At 40.1% G+C, this 15,957-nt stretch overlaps 1 protein-coding gene across 2 annotated transcripts in view; it reads right to left on the bottom strand.

Annotated features, from left to right (window-relative positions):
- FNIP2 (folliculin interacting protein 2) overlaps positions 1 to 15,944 on the bottom strand; it is a 137,712-nt gene extending 121,768 nt beyond the window's left edge. For both annotated transcript variants that reach the window (XM_005556190.3, XM_005556187.4), the window contains exon 1: positions 15,632 to 15,944. In XM_005556190.3, the coding sequence (XP_005556247.3) occupies positions 15,632 to 15,738 (107 nt within the window). In that variant the 5' untranslated portion in view covers positions 15,739 to 15,944. The remainder of the gene's footprint in view (positions 1 to 15,631) is intronic.
- Positions 15,945 to 15,957: the final 13 nt, after the last annotated feature.

Genomic DNA, 15,957 nt, shown 5'->3' with positions numbered 1-15,957 from the left:
TAAAGTATTTGGATAAATTAAAAAAAACCGCTAGTAGAATGTGGTAACTGCCATATATGAAGAATCAGAGCAGGGATCCCCAACCCCTGGGTCACAGACTGGTACCAGACCATGGCCTGTTAGGAACCGGGCAACAAAGCAGGAGGTGAGTGGTGGGTGAGTAAGCATTACCGCCTGAGCTCCATCTCGTCAGATCAGCGGTGGCATTAGATTCTCACAGGAGTGGGAACCCTATTATGAACGGCACATGCAAGGGATCTAGGCTGCACACTCCTTATGAGAATCTAATGTCTGATGATCTGTCACTATCTCCCATCAACCCCAGATGGGACTGTCTAGTTCCAGGAAAACAGGCTCAGGGCTCCCACTGATTCTACATTTGGTGAGTTGCATAGTTCTTTCATTATTTATTATAATGTTATAATAATAGAAATAAAGCACACAATAAATGTAATGTGCTTGAATCATCCCAAAACCATCCCCCACTCCACTGTCCGTGGAAAAATTGTCTGCCATGAAACTGTTCCCTGATGCCAAAAAAGTTGGGGACCACTGGTTTAAAGGGAGCAGCATGCCCATTTGGGGCAATCAACAAAGATAATCAGAGGTGGCATCTAAACTGAGTTTGGAAGAAGCAACAGAATTTCTACAAAAGTAATTCTGGAGGAGGGAACAGAAAAAGAAAAGTCTTAAAGAGCAAGAGATGAATTTTCTGGGCTCTTTGGCAAATATTGGCTTAATATCTTCTGACAACCACAGCTTCATGAATATCAAAACTTGGAGTGTCCAACTGCACCTTAAATTCAACATGTACAAAACCAATTTCTCCTTGTAACTTTCCTATTTCCACTAATTATGCTACCCACATTATTCGGGCTCAAAACTTGGAAATTACTTTATATATCATGATTTTATTTAATCTTTTTGTTTACAGTGATCTCCCCACCACTTTCACATCCTGTCCAGCTTTCCTCTGAAATGTGACTCATGGACATTCCTCCATTCACACCAGTTAGGTCCCCAAGAAAGAGAAAGCAATGGAAGACATAATAAACCCTTCATTACTTACAAGCTTTGATGCAAACCTCAGCCTAGGAAGCTGAACTGGTCCAGGCTCTGGAACTGGATGGGACCAGATGGAGAATTCCAGCTGTGAGGATTTTAGGCCACCCAGAGCCTAGAGCAAAGTAGTTCAAATGTCCTCGTCCCCTGCCCTGACAAGGCCACACAGGAATCTCTATTTCACTAATCTGATGGTGAACGGACTCCTGAGAAGGCCAAGCAAAAAAGAAAAAAAAGATCAAGTCTGCTTGCCTCAGTGCTTCAGGCAGAGTTGGTCTAGATTCACATGCCAAATATTTCTAAGATGAAAAGAAAAGTGGAGTCTTTGGAACAGACAGGTAATAAAAGAGATTCACAATACTTTGGAATTTGAAATAAAGAAGAAGAGAGACCCAATTATTGTCTCCTTGAAGGTAACTTGCCCCTCCCCAACTACAAACATCTCTGAGGGAAACCTCTGCAGGGAAAATGATGAGTTGGAGGCCCTGTGCCTTGTACAGAATGATTTCTAAAGTAAATGGAGAGCATAGCACAGGTCTAACACATTATGGCAATGCTTTCACCCCAGGGAAGTTACCTACTGTGGTCTGGTGATTGGACCACAACAATTCTCACCATCAATAGCTAATCTTGACATAATTCTGAAAGGAACTCTCCTCTTAAATAGCATTAAGCATGCTAGCTGAGCATGCTAGCAGGTCACGGAAAGCTCAGGACAACTCTCTCTGCTACTGCTGTGTTAAACACAATATTGACTTTAACAGTCCAAGCCGTAAAACTCAATGCTCTGCTGGAGTAAACTAAAGAGCAGCATGGCACAGTAATCAGCTATAAGATCAAAGTCCAACACAAACTGGACTTGAAGAATGAAGACAAAATGATGAACAAATTAAAGTGTGGATTTGCACCTACTGGAACTAGACTGCTTTTTAACAGCTTTAGCTGGAGTGAGCAGAGGTTGCCTGCTTCCCTTGGCACATTATCTAAACCAGCACCCACATCCTACATACAATTACTGGCAGTATTTAGCACTTTGTAGATAAGATTACTGGACAATTGGGAGCTTTCTCCCCTTAGCTTCTGATACAAATGCCTCTCCCTTTCCCTCCCTTTTTCCAACCCTCTCCCTTTTCTATTTGTAAAAATGTAACAATTGTGAGCAACCGAATTAATAAGAGCCTTCAAACACAAACTCCTTTCCTCGCAGAAAGTCCAGAATTTTAGGATTAGCTGCCATAATTGGCTCCTCATAAGTGTTTGTGAAATGAATCAAAAGAGGCAAGAGAACTGTCAGGAAACTAATTTGAGGAAAAAAAACAAAAAAGAAGCTCCTGATATTAAAGGATACAAAAAGAGATAGTTGTCTATCTGGTAGGTTTACCAAGTACAGATTTTGCCACAGGCTGGAGGGGAAGCTTAAAGGCTGGGAGCATGAAGCTGTCAGCTTGTATGAGTTTTGTTTCTTCCCTTTGAAGATAAGAGAGGTCTGAGATAGGGGAAAGAGAGGGAAGACTGGGGAATACACATACGTTCTATTTGCTGATATCATATATCATATACACTAAAACTGCACTAACTTGCATCTCAGCACCAAAATTTAAGTTAAGGTCCCTGTGTTTAGCAAGCTGCTCCACCAATCCACTACTTAAAACCTCAGTGGCTCCACATTGCCTTCAGAGCAGGAATTCCACCTTTTGGTAAAGACACCATTTCCCTGGAACCTTGAGATCAGCAGAGATGCATTTAATACAGGGAAAGAGCTGGAGGGAAAGACATAATATTTAAGTCTCTAAGAGTTACAAGAGACACTACATATTGAATGTCTAATAGTTGCCAAGCACTGTGCGGTACAATTGATATGTATTATCTCTAGTCTTCAGACAAACTTGCAAGAAAGGCAACTTTACAACTGTTTTACATATTAAAAAAAAAACAACAAAAAAAAACAAAACTCATTTAGAGAGAATAATGTGCCCCACATTGCAAGTGGGAGAGTCAGGTTTGAATTCAAAAATGTAAATCCAGACTAGGCGCAGTGGCTCCCGCGTGTAATCCCAGCACCTTGCGGAGGCTGAGACGGGCGGATCACTTGAAGCCAGGAGTTCGAGACCAACCTGGCCAACATGCTGAAACCTCATCTCTACCAAAAAAAATACAAAAATTAGCCAGGCACGGTGGCATGCGCCTGTAGTCCCAGCTACTCGGGAGGCTGAGGCAGGACAGTCACTTGAACCTGGGAGGTGGGGGTTGCAGTGAGCCGAGATCGCGCCACTGCACTCCAGCCTGGGCGACAGAGTGAGCCTCCATCTCAAAACAAAAACAAAAACAAACAAAAAATGTAAATCTGTAACAAAGGCCCTACTCTAATAAGACTCAAAGTATAGACTGGAGACCCTCCCCATCTACACTTTGGGGTTACCTACATTTAAAATTTAAAATTAATAATGCTTGCAACAACTTGCACAATTCGGTCCAAATGTATCTTGCCTCATAGGAATACTTTGATTTCATAGAGACTGGTCCACTCATTTTTAACTCAGGAACACCTCTAAGGTAAAAAGTTTTTCACCTCTCTGAATTCTACCTATTAGCTCTTATCTCCTCCATAGAGCCTCCCTAACTAGCCCAGACTAAAGAGCCCTCCCTCACTCCTTCCTTTCATCTTAATAGGACTTTAGAGACTTGGTCCCGAACCACTGTTTTGTATTATTAATTAGTTTTTCACACGTAATGTATATTATTGCACAATTAACAGTAAGCTCCCTAGAAATAGTACTCAGACTTCATACTTTCTTTTTTCTTTTTTTTTGAGACAGAATCTCACTCTGTTGCTGAGACTGGAGTGCAGTGGCGTGATCTCGGCTCACTGCAACCTCCGCCTCTGGGGTTCAAGCGATTCTCCTGCCTCAGCCTCCTGAGTAGCTGGGACTACAGGTGCATGCCACCACACCCAGCTAATTTTTTGTGTGTTTTTAGTAGAGACAGGGTTTCGCCATGTTGGTCAGGCTGGTCTTGAACTCCTGACCTCAAATGATCTGCCTGCCTCATCCTTCCAGAGTGCTGGGATTACAGGCGTGAGCCACCACGCTCGGCTAGACTTAATACTTTCTTATAAACCTCACAAAATCTACCACTGAATCTCAGTCTTAAGTACTTCAAATATTAATCTGCAGAGAGAGAATACAGATCATGTATTAATAAAGAGCTGACTGATTTCAGTTTGAATTCCCAGGGTCACTAGTTAACCACTCAATTTCAGGCAAGCCTCAAGTGTTCATCCATAATTATGGAAAATTTATAATCTATAAATTGGATAATAAAAATATCTATCATCAAAGAATAACTATGAGACATGTGTGAAATGACTTAAGTAAAAAGCACTTGGTATAGGGAAGCAAATGGTAAAGAATATTATTATTTTTTAAATGCTGGAATGGGCTCCCTTAAAATTCTTGAGAAATAGCTATTCTAAAAGCATTCTAAAAGATTTCAGGGAAGTCACTTACGTACATATGCTACATTTATGTCTTCACTAATTAACAAGGTTTACAACATCTTTATCATCATAAATAAATGGCTATTTGTATTATAACAGAATTCTATATTTTTCCTTTCGTTTTTTTTTTTTTTTTCTGAGACAGGGTCTCACTCTGTCACCCAGGCTAGAGTACAGTGGTGTGATCATTGCTAAAGCCTCAACCTCTTGGGTTCAAGTGATCCCACCACCTTAGACCCACAAGTAGCTATAACCACAAGCATGTGCCTAGCTAATTTTTTTTTAATTTTTTATTTTGTAGAGATGGGGTCTCCTTTTGTTCCGAGGCTGGTCTCAAACTCCTGGACTCAAGAGATCCTTCCACGTCAGTCTCCCAAAGTACTGGGATTACAAGCATGAGCCACCATGCCTGGCCTCTAATTTTTATTTTTTGCCCACACGTTTTATAGGATATTTCTGGTCAGGCAAGGTGGCTCATGCTTGTAATCCCAGCACTTAGGGAAGCTCAGGTTGGGGGATCACTTGAGCCCTGGAGTTCAAGACTACACTGGGCAACACAGTGAGACCACCCCACTGCTCCCGTCTCTACAAAAAAAAAAAGTGGGTATGGTGGTGCATGCCTGTCTGTGGTCCTAGCTACTTGGGAGGCTGAGGTGGGAGGATCACTTAAGCCCGGGAGGTCGAGGCTGCAGTGAACTGTGATTGTACCACTGCATTCCAGCCTGGGTGACAGAGTGAGACTATCTTAAAAAAAAAAAAATAACCCACCACCAACAAAGGATATTTATCCATTTATCCACAATCTCATCACCCCATAATGTCAACTGTTCTTTACTATTTTTCTGTTTTTCTTTCTAGTTCTTGGTCATACATTTGCATATCTTACTAATATATTCATCTTGTAGATACCAATTGGTGTTGGTTGTTTTCATTTAACATAAACATTTTATATTAACACAGTCTTCATAATCATTTAACTATTACATTACTATCCTACAAAGCTGACGTAACAATTTAGATACTTTCCTGCTGTTGGACAATTGTTATGATCCTTTTATTTAACATTATAATGATAATATATAAAGAACATCTTTGTGCACAAAGATTTGTTTTTTAAACATTTTCATGCACAAAAGTTTTTTCTCTTAAGTTACTGAGTCAAAAAAGTATGAGCATTTTTAAGTGTGGAATGCACAGCCAAACTGAGCTGTAAAAGAGTTTAACAATCTGCACACATGTTGAACTAGACAAGTGATCAACAACGACCAAGAATGATCTAGGGTCCAAGTCTCCCCACCACCCTATCACTGCTATTTCTTCAGGGTACTTTAAATCATCCTCACTAAACAGCCACTATCATATGCTGTTGGTAGGCGTATAAACAGGTGCAACCTCTCTGGAGCGCAATTTGGCAGAAATTCCATCCTGGGTTCTTATCCTGGAAATATACTTGAGCTTATGCATAAGAATCTTTCAACCAGGAAGTTCACCATTTCTAACAATAAAGCCTGAAAGTAAATACTCCATCAGTAGAAAACTGGTTAAAATTACAGTAGTCCCCTCTTATCCACAGGGGATACCTTTCAAGACTTCCAGTGGATGCCTAAAACCGTGCGTAATGCCAAACCCTGTATATACTATGCTTTTTCCCATACATACCTATGATAAAGTTTAATTTATAAATTAGGCACAGTAAGAGATTAACAACAATAACTAATAATAAAATAGAACAATTTTAATATACTATAGTCATAGTTACGTGAACGTGATCTCTTTCTCAGGAAATATCTCATCGTACTATAGTCACCCTCCTTCTCCTTGTGATGATGTGAGATGACAAATGCCTACGTGATAAGATGAAGTGACAGTGGAGATTCCATCATGCTACTCAGAATGGTGTGCAATTCAAAACTTACAAATTGTTTGTTTCTGGAATCTTCTTTCTTCTTTTTTAAATGGTACTGTTCCTTGCAGAGCAAACTCATAGGCAGTGCACCCAGAGTTGGTCCATTTCTTGAATTTTTGACTTAATATTGTCAGACTGAGGTTGACAGCAGAAAGTGAAACCTCAGATAAGGGAAGACTATTGTAGTGTGCTTGGCTGCACACGTAAATTACCCAGGGAGAGTTTCATAAAGACAAACATAAAGCCTCAGCCCAGATCTATTAAATCAAGATCTCTGAGAAGTAGTCTGGGCATTTAAAGCTCTCTAGGTGACTTTAGTGTCTCACCAGACTTGAGAACTACTGGGTTAAGTGTTGTATATGCATTTATTCAAAGGAGTACAAAGCAACTTTTAGCAAAATGATGAACAGTGTAGGTAGCAACTACCATTTTGTCTGAGGGAAAGAATTTTTTTTCTTGTATTTGCATAGAGTATTTCTAAAAGCATACGAAAGAAACTGGTACAGCAATGGTAGCCTTTGGGAAGAGGGATTGGGGTGTGAAGTAAGAGGCTTATATTTCAACATATTTTATATGAACTTTTAACCAGCTATGTTTGAAAAAAATCTTAAAATCATAACTTCATGTAAAAGCAATTTCTCAGGTACACATGGCACGAAGCAATATATGGCAACCCCACTGTGGGGCCAGTTACCAGCATCCACAGGGTCTTCCATGGAGCCTGCACACTCAGCACCAAGTGGCTACCAGGGGTCCATCTCTGCCCTCTGTGCAGGGCAGGGCCAGTAGTTCCGGCTGCCTCCTTCTGCCCTAGCAACTAACTTACTCAATGTACCATTCTAAAGTAAACAGTCATTGCCTGATATGCTTGGAGAAAATGTTTACTCACGGCTCACCTCCTCACACAGTGTAGGCCACCATTAATATGTTAGTCTGGCACATTCTTTTTAAAGAACATGTCAGATTCACAAATCCATTTCTAAGTTAGTTTCTCAAATGGAAAAATCATACATGGAAAGCAGAGATGATTCCATTTTTTTTTTCCTAAAGTGCTTACTTCATTTAACTTGCAAATATATAGTCTTTGCAGGGTTCAGAATACCAATATTGTTTTCACAATTAAGTGTACTATTATCTTAAATTTGAGAGAACCAATTTGCTCATTTTATTCCATAATGTATTTCAGTTTTACCAAGCCACACAAGAATTCAAATGAATCTAAAAAGTATATAGAGAAGAGTTCTACATCATCAACCCACAGCTAACAATTTCATAGCTTCATAAATATTTAAATCGTTTTTCAGTAGGTCATTTCTGACAGCTGTGGGATTTCATAACTGGATCTCTGATATATTACTTAAGCAAGTGTCTTCTTAAAGGTTTTCTTAGGGAGGTGGGGGTGCAGATCAATCAACTGTTAGAGCACTTTTACCCTATCATTTTGATACCAGAAAAATAATTCACTAATATTGACAAAAAGGAGGAAATTTCTTTGAGCCATCTGTAACAAGATTCATTTTCTAAAATGTCAAAATGCATGCTAGAAACATCAAGAAATATTTCAGAGATCAGATTCTGGAATACTAGAGACTGTTTATGGATTATCAGTGTTCAACACTCTTGAATTTGTTCATTCATTCAACAGGTATTTATTAAACGCCAACTTCCTGCCAAGCACTGCATTAAAAGCAGAGATACAATGGCAAGGCTAGGATTTAGAAGAACTCTCACAGCCATGCTGTAACTATCACATGTATGTCTTCCTGTTTCATTCACAGTTATTTCAGATGTATGCTTTAAATTTAAAAGACTTTGTGGCATTGAATTTAAAAGGTATTTTTGTTACTATTTTTTAATCACATTTTATAGAAGAACTTGAGTGAGGATAGCTAATGAAGAACCGAATGATAATATACTTTTCCCCCCATAACCCCAAAGGTTTTGACTATAAGACAAAAAAAGAAAATGTCCAACTTTCCAGGCATATCAGAGAGAGAGTTGGCAGTCTGAAGTATTTATAAGGTGTTAAAGTCAGAATCAACTGGACTGGTGAATTTGCTGCTGCTTCCTAACACATCGTAAATCAACACCTGTTTCATCTCTTGAGGAATGTGCAGGTTAACGTCTAACTTGTCTTCAACTTGTGAAGAGTTGCCATGACAACATGCAACTGTCCTTACTGGGAAACAGGGTAAGGTCCCCACCAGATACGTAGGTTCTCAATTAGTCCCCCTCAGCTTTTGGGGGATGAATTTCTACTGCCTCAGTGCTCACTCTCACTTAGATATCCTGCATGAATTGGTTGTCATTTTCAATTAGACATCAGTACATAACCAAACACCAATCATTTATTTAAAGATATATATCAAATACAGAAATCTCTTATTTATGATTAAAAAGTCTTAGGTGTGGTGATAAAATCATCGTCTAAACCAATATATAAATCTCTTATAGCACTATGATGGACACAAATTCTAGAGTGTAATCTACAAATTAAACAAGTTTACAGGGACAAATAACTAGAAAAATAATTCCTAGAAATGAAGGCACACAGTTCAGGAGAGAGAAATATGATAATCAGGGATCCAGACTCATGCTGATACTAAAATCTTATATAACAGAAAGAGTACTCTGCTATACAACATTTATCCACAACATTATAGTATTAATGGCTACATTTTATTGCGCTTAATATGTTGTATTATTCTGGCACAAACAGAAAGTGCAATAAGGAAAAAAAAATATGTAGCATGATGCATGAGAAGGCACATTGTCCTTTTCAGAAGTCCATTATAAAGGCAGCTGGACAGATTCTGGCTGAACACAAGTGGGGTGCCAGCCCATCTCCTTCCATCCCCATCCCACCCTCCCATTCAAGCACTGGTTACAAAAGTGTCTGTGTGGCCATGAGAAGTGAGTCATGGATGTTCCATTTACAGATGGGGTGGGGTTGAGGGAAATCACTGTTACATGCCCAGTTAGCTGGAAAAGTCCATCCTGTTTTTCCTTTTTTACATAATAATCATTTTTCACAAATCTGAGATAAAGAATGCTTGGTAAGTAGGAACTCACCAAATATTTCAGCACTCTTACATCCAAAGGAAAGACTTACTTTTACAGCCAAGTACATGATCTCATAGTGCAGGCCTAACAATTCACACTAAGCCAAGGGGCTTGTACAATCAGTATAAAACATTTGTTCCTTTTCACCCACACCAAGAAAAACAGTGGCTGGAGAAATAAAGCACATTACCAGTTCCCAAATCAGATTCACCCACCAGGAGTTCATGCTGGCAGCCAAAGTATTTCATGACGGCAAGGACAATCTTTTACAGCTTCCATTTCCAAGGAAACTCAATGGCAAAGTAGCTTCCTTAGGCTGACCTCACAGGCAAACCACAAGAAACACAACCTAAAGCAACAACAAAAGCCACTGCTCTTTTTGGAGCTGTATACTCCATGCATTAAAAGACCATGTGCCTCCATCCATCTCTTAGTACCACCTACTAAATCAAATAATAATGCATCATATGACAAATTCACATTTCAGGACTTAAAATTATAACTACATGTTTTAGCTTTTAAAACATCTAATCCAGCCCTCTTATCCACATTCCCTCAAAATCCAAAGGACTGTGTCAGTCTTTTCTAAACGTATTTCAAATAAAGCTTGAGCGGCATGCAGCTCCTAAACTGTACTCTGAGCCCCCACGAAGACTACACTGGGCTCTGCAGCTCAGGTGAAGTAGCGACCCTGTCAAACTACTAAACATTTTGCACATACATATTTCCTATCATTATTGACATCGCCAATTAACTTGGCCTCTGAGGTTTGTAACAAATTTAAGTTTTAAATACATTAAACTTCACAACAAACATATTACTTTTAATAATAGCAGCTAACAGTTTTTTTGATGAAGAAGAAAGATTCTATGAAGAAATGTATTCAAATCAGGTTTCTCCATAAACATTATCCTTACTCTATTACCTCATGGTGTAGAATACGCTAAATGCTATTTAAGTTACTTTAAATAGTTAAATAATCTAATAGTTAAATAATCTAGAATATTTAGGTTTAAAATAATCCAAATCACAAAAGTAACACAAATTCATTAGAGCAAAATCCAAAAATACCAACAAGAATAAAACACAAAAAATTAAAATAAAATTTTCACCTACCTCTTGGCAACCACTGTTATAATATGTTGGTGTAGAGTGTTGCTGGCCTATTCTGCACATGCATAATCGCTCCTATTTTTAAATGTTTTCCACATAAATTTATAACTTGCTTTTACTTTTTAAAATTTATATAAATTTATGGGTATAAGTGTAATTTTGTTACATGCATAGATTGCACAGTGGTGAAGTCAGGCTACTAGAGTTGCTTTTACTTCTATTGAGAACATTCTTCTGTGTTTCGGTGTCTGTGTATAAAATTATGATTCGGCTGCTATAGAATGTCATCCATTGTGTGACTATATCATTTTGCTTAACTAATTTCCTTTTTTGGCTAAATGCGATTTTATTCTTGATAATAAAAATTTGCAAATAACTTTGAAAAAACAAACACACAGTATTTCTAAGAATCTTTCTGATGCCCCGTCACCTCTACCAGGTTTGAGTGAGTGCCCGCTGAACATCTTTAAGACCTCTCTGAAAACTTAAGATCTCTGTTTCATGACTGACTGCATCAAGGTTAAAAAACTAATACGCAAGCGAAAACAGTTCACTTCAGCTCTGTCTCAAGTCTCTCATCTACGGAAAGAAAACGGCCTCTGAAAAATGGTTCCATTTTCATAAAGCCTCAACAGGAATAATACTGAACTCCATGACCTAAAAAAAGATGCTTGGTAATACTTAAAATCATTTTGTATTGCATGTTATTCTTTTCAAAAGATTTTCAAGCTCATTACCTCCTAACCACAACTCTATTTCATAGGTCTGATGCTGTCACTTTACAAATGACAAAGCTGAAGATCAGAAAAATGGAGTCTTGTGGGGTCTCACAACAACATGGTGCAGGAGGCAGGGCTAAATCAATGGCCTCCTCAATCTGTGTTCCAAGTGCTCTTAATAGAACTCACTGCGTTCAAAGGAAGGGTTCCCTTCTTCATATCTGAAAAAATCACTAACCAGTGCATAGTATCTTGCAGGACAAGGAGATATGACGTAAGGAGTATGCCAGTAGATCCAAGGCAGCAAGCAAGAAAAATGTACAGAAAGACTTTCTTTTAGAAAGTAGTCAAAAGAAATCAAAACCGCTATTTATATGTCACGTTTTACGTTATTGGCATTAAAAATGTTGAGTGTCCTAGAACAAAACTGTTTTTTTCCAAAATATTCTCCACCCTACCTCAGAACAAATCTCATTAGAAATACTTGCATCTGGAGACTTATTAGTGGGAGGGGAGGAAGAACTTCTGTGTAATTTCCCTCCATAGGAGGGAAGAGTAAATCACAATCCTGCCCTTAGTCACTCCAAGCACAAGAACAGCAAGTAAGTTTTCAATTCTGTGCTTATATAAAAATCTACTCTTTATCAGTGTTTATCTGTTTGTCATAGTTTCCAGTGTGTGGTCTGCTATTTACTCATCTTGGTGTACAATCTGTTGTCCTTTAGATTGTAAACTTCAGTAGGCGAGACCATGGGTGTCCTGCCTGGATTTATACAGGTAGAGCACCAAGCCACAAGCATAGAGGCATCAGATGCTATTTGATAAGTGGATTACATTACACTTATACTAACTCTATAACAGATTAAATTTGTTCTACCGAAACAGTGGGGATTAGCACTAACTAGGCCATTTGGCCTTAGGTATACTGTTCTCTGGCATTCACACAGCTAGCTAACAAGCAGCTGCAATGCCTTCACTTGTTCTTCATATCCCAGATAATATATATGCTTCCCTACTTCATTTAACTGCTCCAAAATAAAACATCTGATAGTCCAGGGTCTTTTTATCTCCCTGCTAAATACACATTTTAGGGGGAAACTGCCCCATTAATTTCAAAAGATATGGAAAAAACAACAACAGCAGCAAGAACAACCTTAAGATAATGCTTCAAACTTGAACCACACCTGTCAGTCACTGGGCATAGCGTGGCTTGAAAACGTCCTGGCCTTAAATCCTAGGTAACCAAGAATATAATTCTATTTCTGACTTGAGTCACTGCACACATCATTTTTTTTTGGGGGGGGGTCCTAATTTATTTTCTGGTACAAAGCATTATTCAAATGTAAATACCATAATCATATAGCATTTTTGACTACTTCTCCCAAACACGTAAGTTTGATCAATCGTGATTTCTTTTGTTTTCCTAGCAACCTGTTTCCTCAAAGCTATGAAAAGGGCTTTCTGTCAAGATCCTAAAGGAAATACTCCAGAAGAAATCTTGACTGTGATGATACTGTTTTTAGATGAAATGCCAGGAAGCATGAAGTCCTGAAAATGACCTGTGAGATAAACTAGTTATATTGGACAACAGATTTCCTCTCTAATCAAGTGTGTAAAAACTGGAGGAATGAGAACAGTCATAAGCCCAGCGAAGGGACTAGGAAGTGCACAAGAGTAAAATGACTAACAACAAGGGCAAAACAATTCTGAGAAAAGTTTAAAATAACCAGTGAAAGTCCATCATGGAAACAGAAGATGTATGAACTCTAAAACAAACAAAAAGTTGGATCTTAGATTTTCCCCCATATACATTACAAAACTGCCCCAAAAGTCTACCTGAATCCTCAGTGAATTTTCAATCTCCAGATAAACAAGTTACATCCTGTATTTAAATGCACTAAAGAATACAAATTCATGTTAGGAATACTTGATTTTTAATCTAAGCGTTTTACCTTCACTTCTAAAACTCTATTCAACTACAAGGTAGGTTCCCAAGGGCAGCTAATGCCCTGCAATAAGGCACCTTGTTCTCCCCGAAGTACATACCAGCTCCTATTTGGCAAAATCTGGATAAAATGAAACACAGGTTCACAATTTTTTAGGTAGAGAGAAAAATTTTCCTGGAAGCTTTCCCCAGGCCAGCTACACAGCATCTTAGAGTTAAGCCAGGTGAAAAGAGCAAATGGAAAGACTTGCTTGGGGTCTCCTTTGTCAGTCTGATGAGCACAGGATGGTTTGTTCCCATCTTCCAGCATCCTTGCTCACATCTGCTACTTTACTTTCTTTGCCATGGTGACCTCTATCAGGGACACTATTGAAGGGGGCCCTCATCAAGTAGGATGTTCAACTGGGATCCCCAAATTCTCCAAAAACATCAACCTCAAATACTTGTAGAAAATCCTAATGAGGTAAAAAAAAAAAAAAAAAAAAAAAAAAAAAAAAAAAAAAGCCATACTTGGCACGATTTTCTGTTCTTCATTATACACAAATGAGAAGTCAGAACACTACTGAAAATGTTCCCACAAAGTGGGAATCAATTTCCCTAATATGGCCCAAAGCCCTAAATATAGCCCCAATTTTTTTTGGTTCAAATACACTCAGTCAAACTTGTGGATAGAGGAAGTGGTGGTCGGCAACTGGGCAAGGAGCACAGAAAACAATGACAATGTAACTGCCACTATGTCCTCCTGCATTCAAATGGCTTTAAATGTCCTTGGCAAAAGCTGCCAACATACAGACACCTGTAACATCACATGCCCCTTCCGCTCCAGGCTTTGTACCCTTGATAGTCTGGGTTACAGGGAGGGAAGGGACGAAATTACACACCTTGGGTCCGAAGTAATTCTACCATTCTGAGAAGTACATGGCATCACTAGTACTCAGCCTAGCAAAAGGCATAGAATTCCCACTCAAATTATAAGGCTCGTTAGCCTAAAGAAAACATGAGAATTTAACTCGGGGAGTTTACAGTCCTCACAATACGCCTTCCATGTGTGTGCGCGCGCGCACACACACGTTATTTAATTTTCACATGACCACAGTGAGAGACTGTTTTAAATGATGGAATTCAAGAAAAGCAAAATCTAGAACATAAAACTTAATTCAGAATTTATTTCGAAGTTTCACTTCAAACTTTTAAAAGGTTTATTATACTGGGTCTAGATCTGTTTAACAATGAACTGTTTTTACAAGACATTCTGGCCAAAAAGTACCTAGAAGAGTGTCAGACTTGGGAGTTAATGCTCAATTTTAAAATGTGCTGAAAAATTGTTAAAGATCAATAAACCCCTCAACATACTTGTGCTCAAAAGCAATATAGGACATTTTAAGGCATCTTTTAAAAGTTAGCCCTTGAAATCAGAATAGCATAGGGATTTTAAAGACTGGAATCTGTGGTCAAACTGCTTGGGTCAAAACACAGGCTCTACCACTGACAGCTGTGGATTTTGGGCAAGCCGCCTAAGTTCTCTGGGACTCTAAGTTTCCTCACCTGTAAAATGGGACTTATAATAGCACCTACCTCACCGCATTGATAGAAAAGTAAACGACAGAAATCAACATAAAGCATTTTAGATAGTAAGCTCCCCATAAATGCTATCAATATTCAAAGGTACGTGTTCGAGAGATCAAATCTATTAAATATACATTATCAGCTTTGATCACTTGAAATCTCGGAAATTTCATAATTGCATCTTACTCCCCCTTTCCACACATCATGCGGCTTCAACCTTCCAGATGATGTGGAAATTACATACTTTCATTCATCCGTTTGAGAGCTTGTCATATATGGCAAGAAAGATGAAAGATGCCTTTTTCGTGACTGTTGCTCCTTCAGAACTTCAAAACACTGTCACGTACACAATAGGTTGGAGCTGCCCTCAAAATGACAGCTCACAGCTTTGCTGGGCCCGCAGAGGCGCCCAGGCGGCTCTGCCCGGAAGGGGTTCACCCCAATAACCGGAGAATCTCCCGTCGCCACAGCCAAGCAAGCGCACGCCTGGGAACCCCAAGGAACACAAGAGAACTCTGAAATGGGGAAGGACCCCGAGTTGTGGAGGAAGAGCGGGAGGAAGGGTCACGGAGGGTCCGGAGCCACACTCGGATCAGGCGCGTCCACGCTGACAAGCCCGGGACCAGGTGCCGGCGATGGGCAGAGCCGGGACGGCCCCTTCCCCTTCCCCTACCCGGCCCCTTCCCCTACCCGTCCCCTCCCCGGCGAGCACCGAAGCCAACTCGGGTCCCGCGCCAGAGTAGCCCCCCGGCGCCCCTCACCTAAAGGCGGGTCCTTCCTTAGGAGCCCTGCCCTGGGCAGACGCCGCCGCGGAGCTGCCGCTGCTGCCCCTTTTGTTGAAGAGCTTCTGGAGCAGGGTCGGGGCCATGATGCCGCCGCCGCCGCCGCCGCAGCTCCGGCCGTGGCGCTCGGGGGGCCGGCAGCTCAGCGCGCAGCCGGGGGCGGCGGCCGCGGTGGCGGGGCCATCGCGGCGGCGCGGCCGCCCAGCCTTGCGGGAGCGCGGGGCCGCTGCAGCTGAGTAACTCTGCTCGGCGCCGGAGCTGCCGGCTGCCGGTCATATGACTGAGCCGGCCCGCCGCCGCCTCGC

Source organism: Macaca fascicularis, chromosome 5 (genome assembly GCF_037993035.2).
Source record: "Macaca fascicularis isolate 582-1 chromosome 5, T2T-MFA8v1.1".
Taxonomy (NCBI): domain Eukaryota; kingdom Metazoa; phylum Chordata; class Mammalia; order Primates; family Cercopithecidae; genus Macaca; species Macaca fascicularis.
The sequence above is the reverse complement of the archived record's forward strand: the minus strand, read 5'-3'. Positions and strand labels throughout refer to the sequence as shown.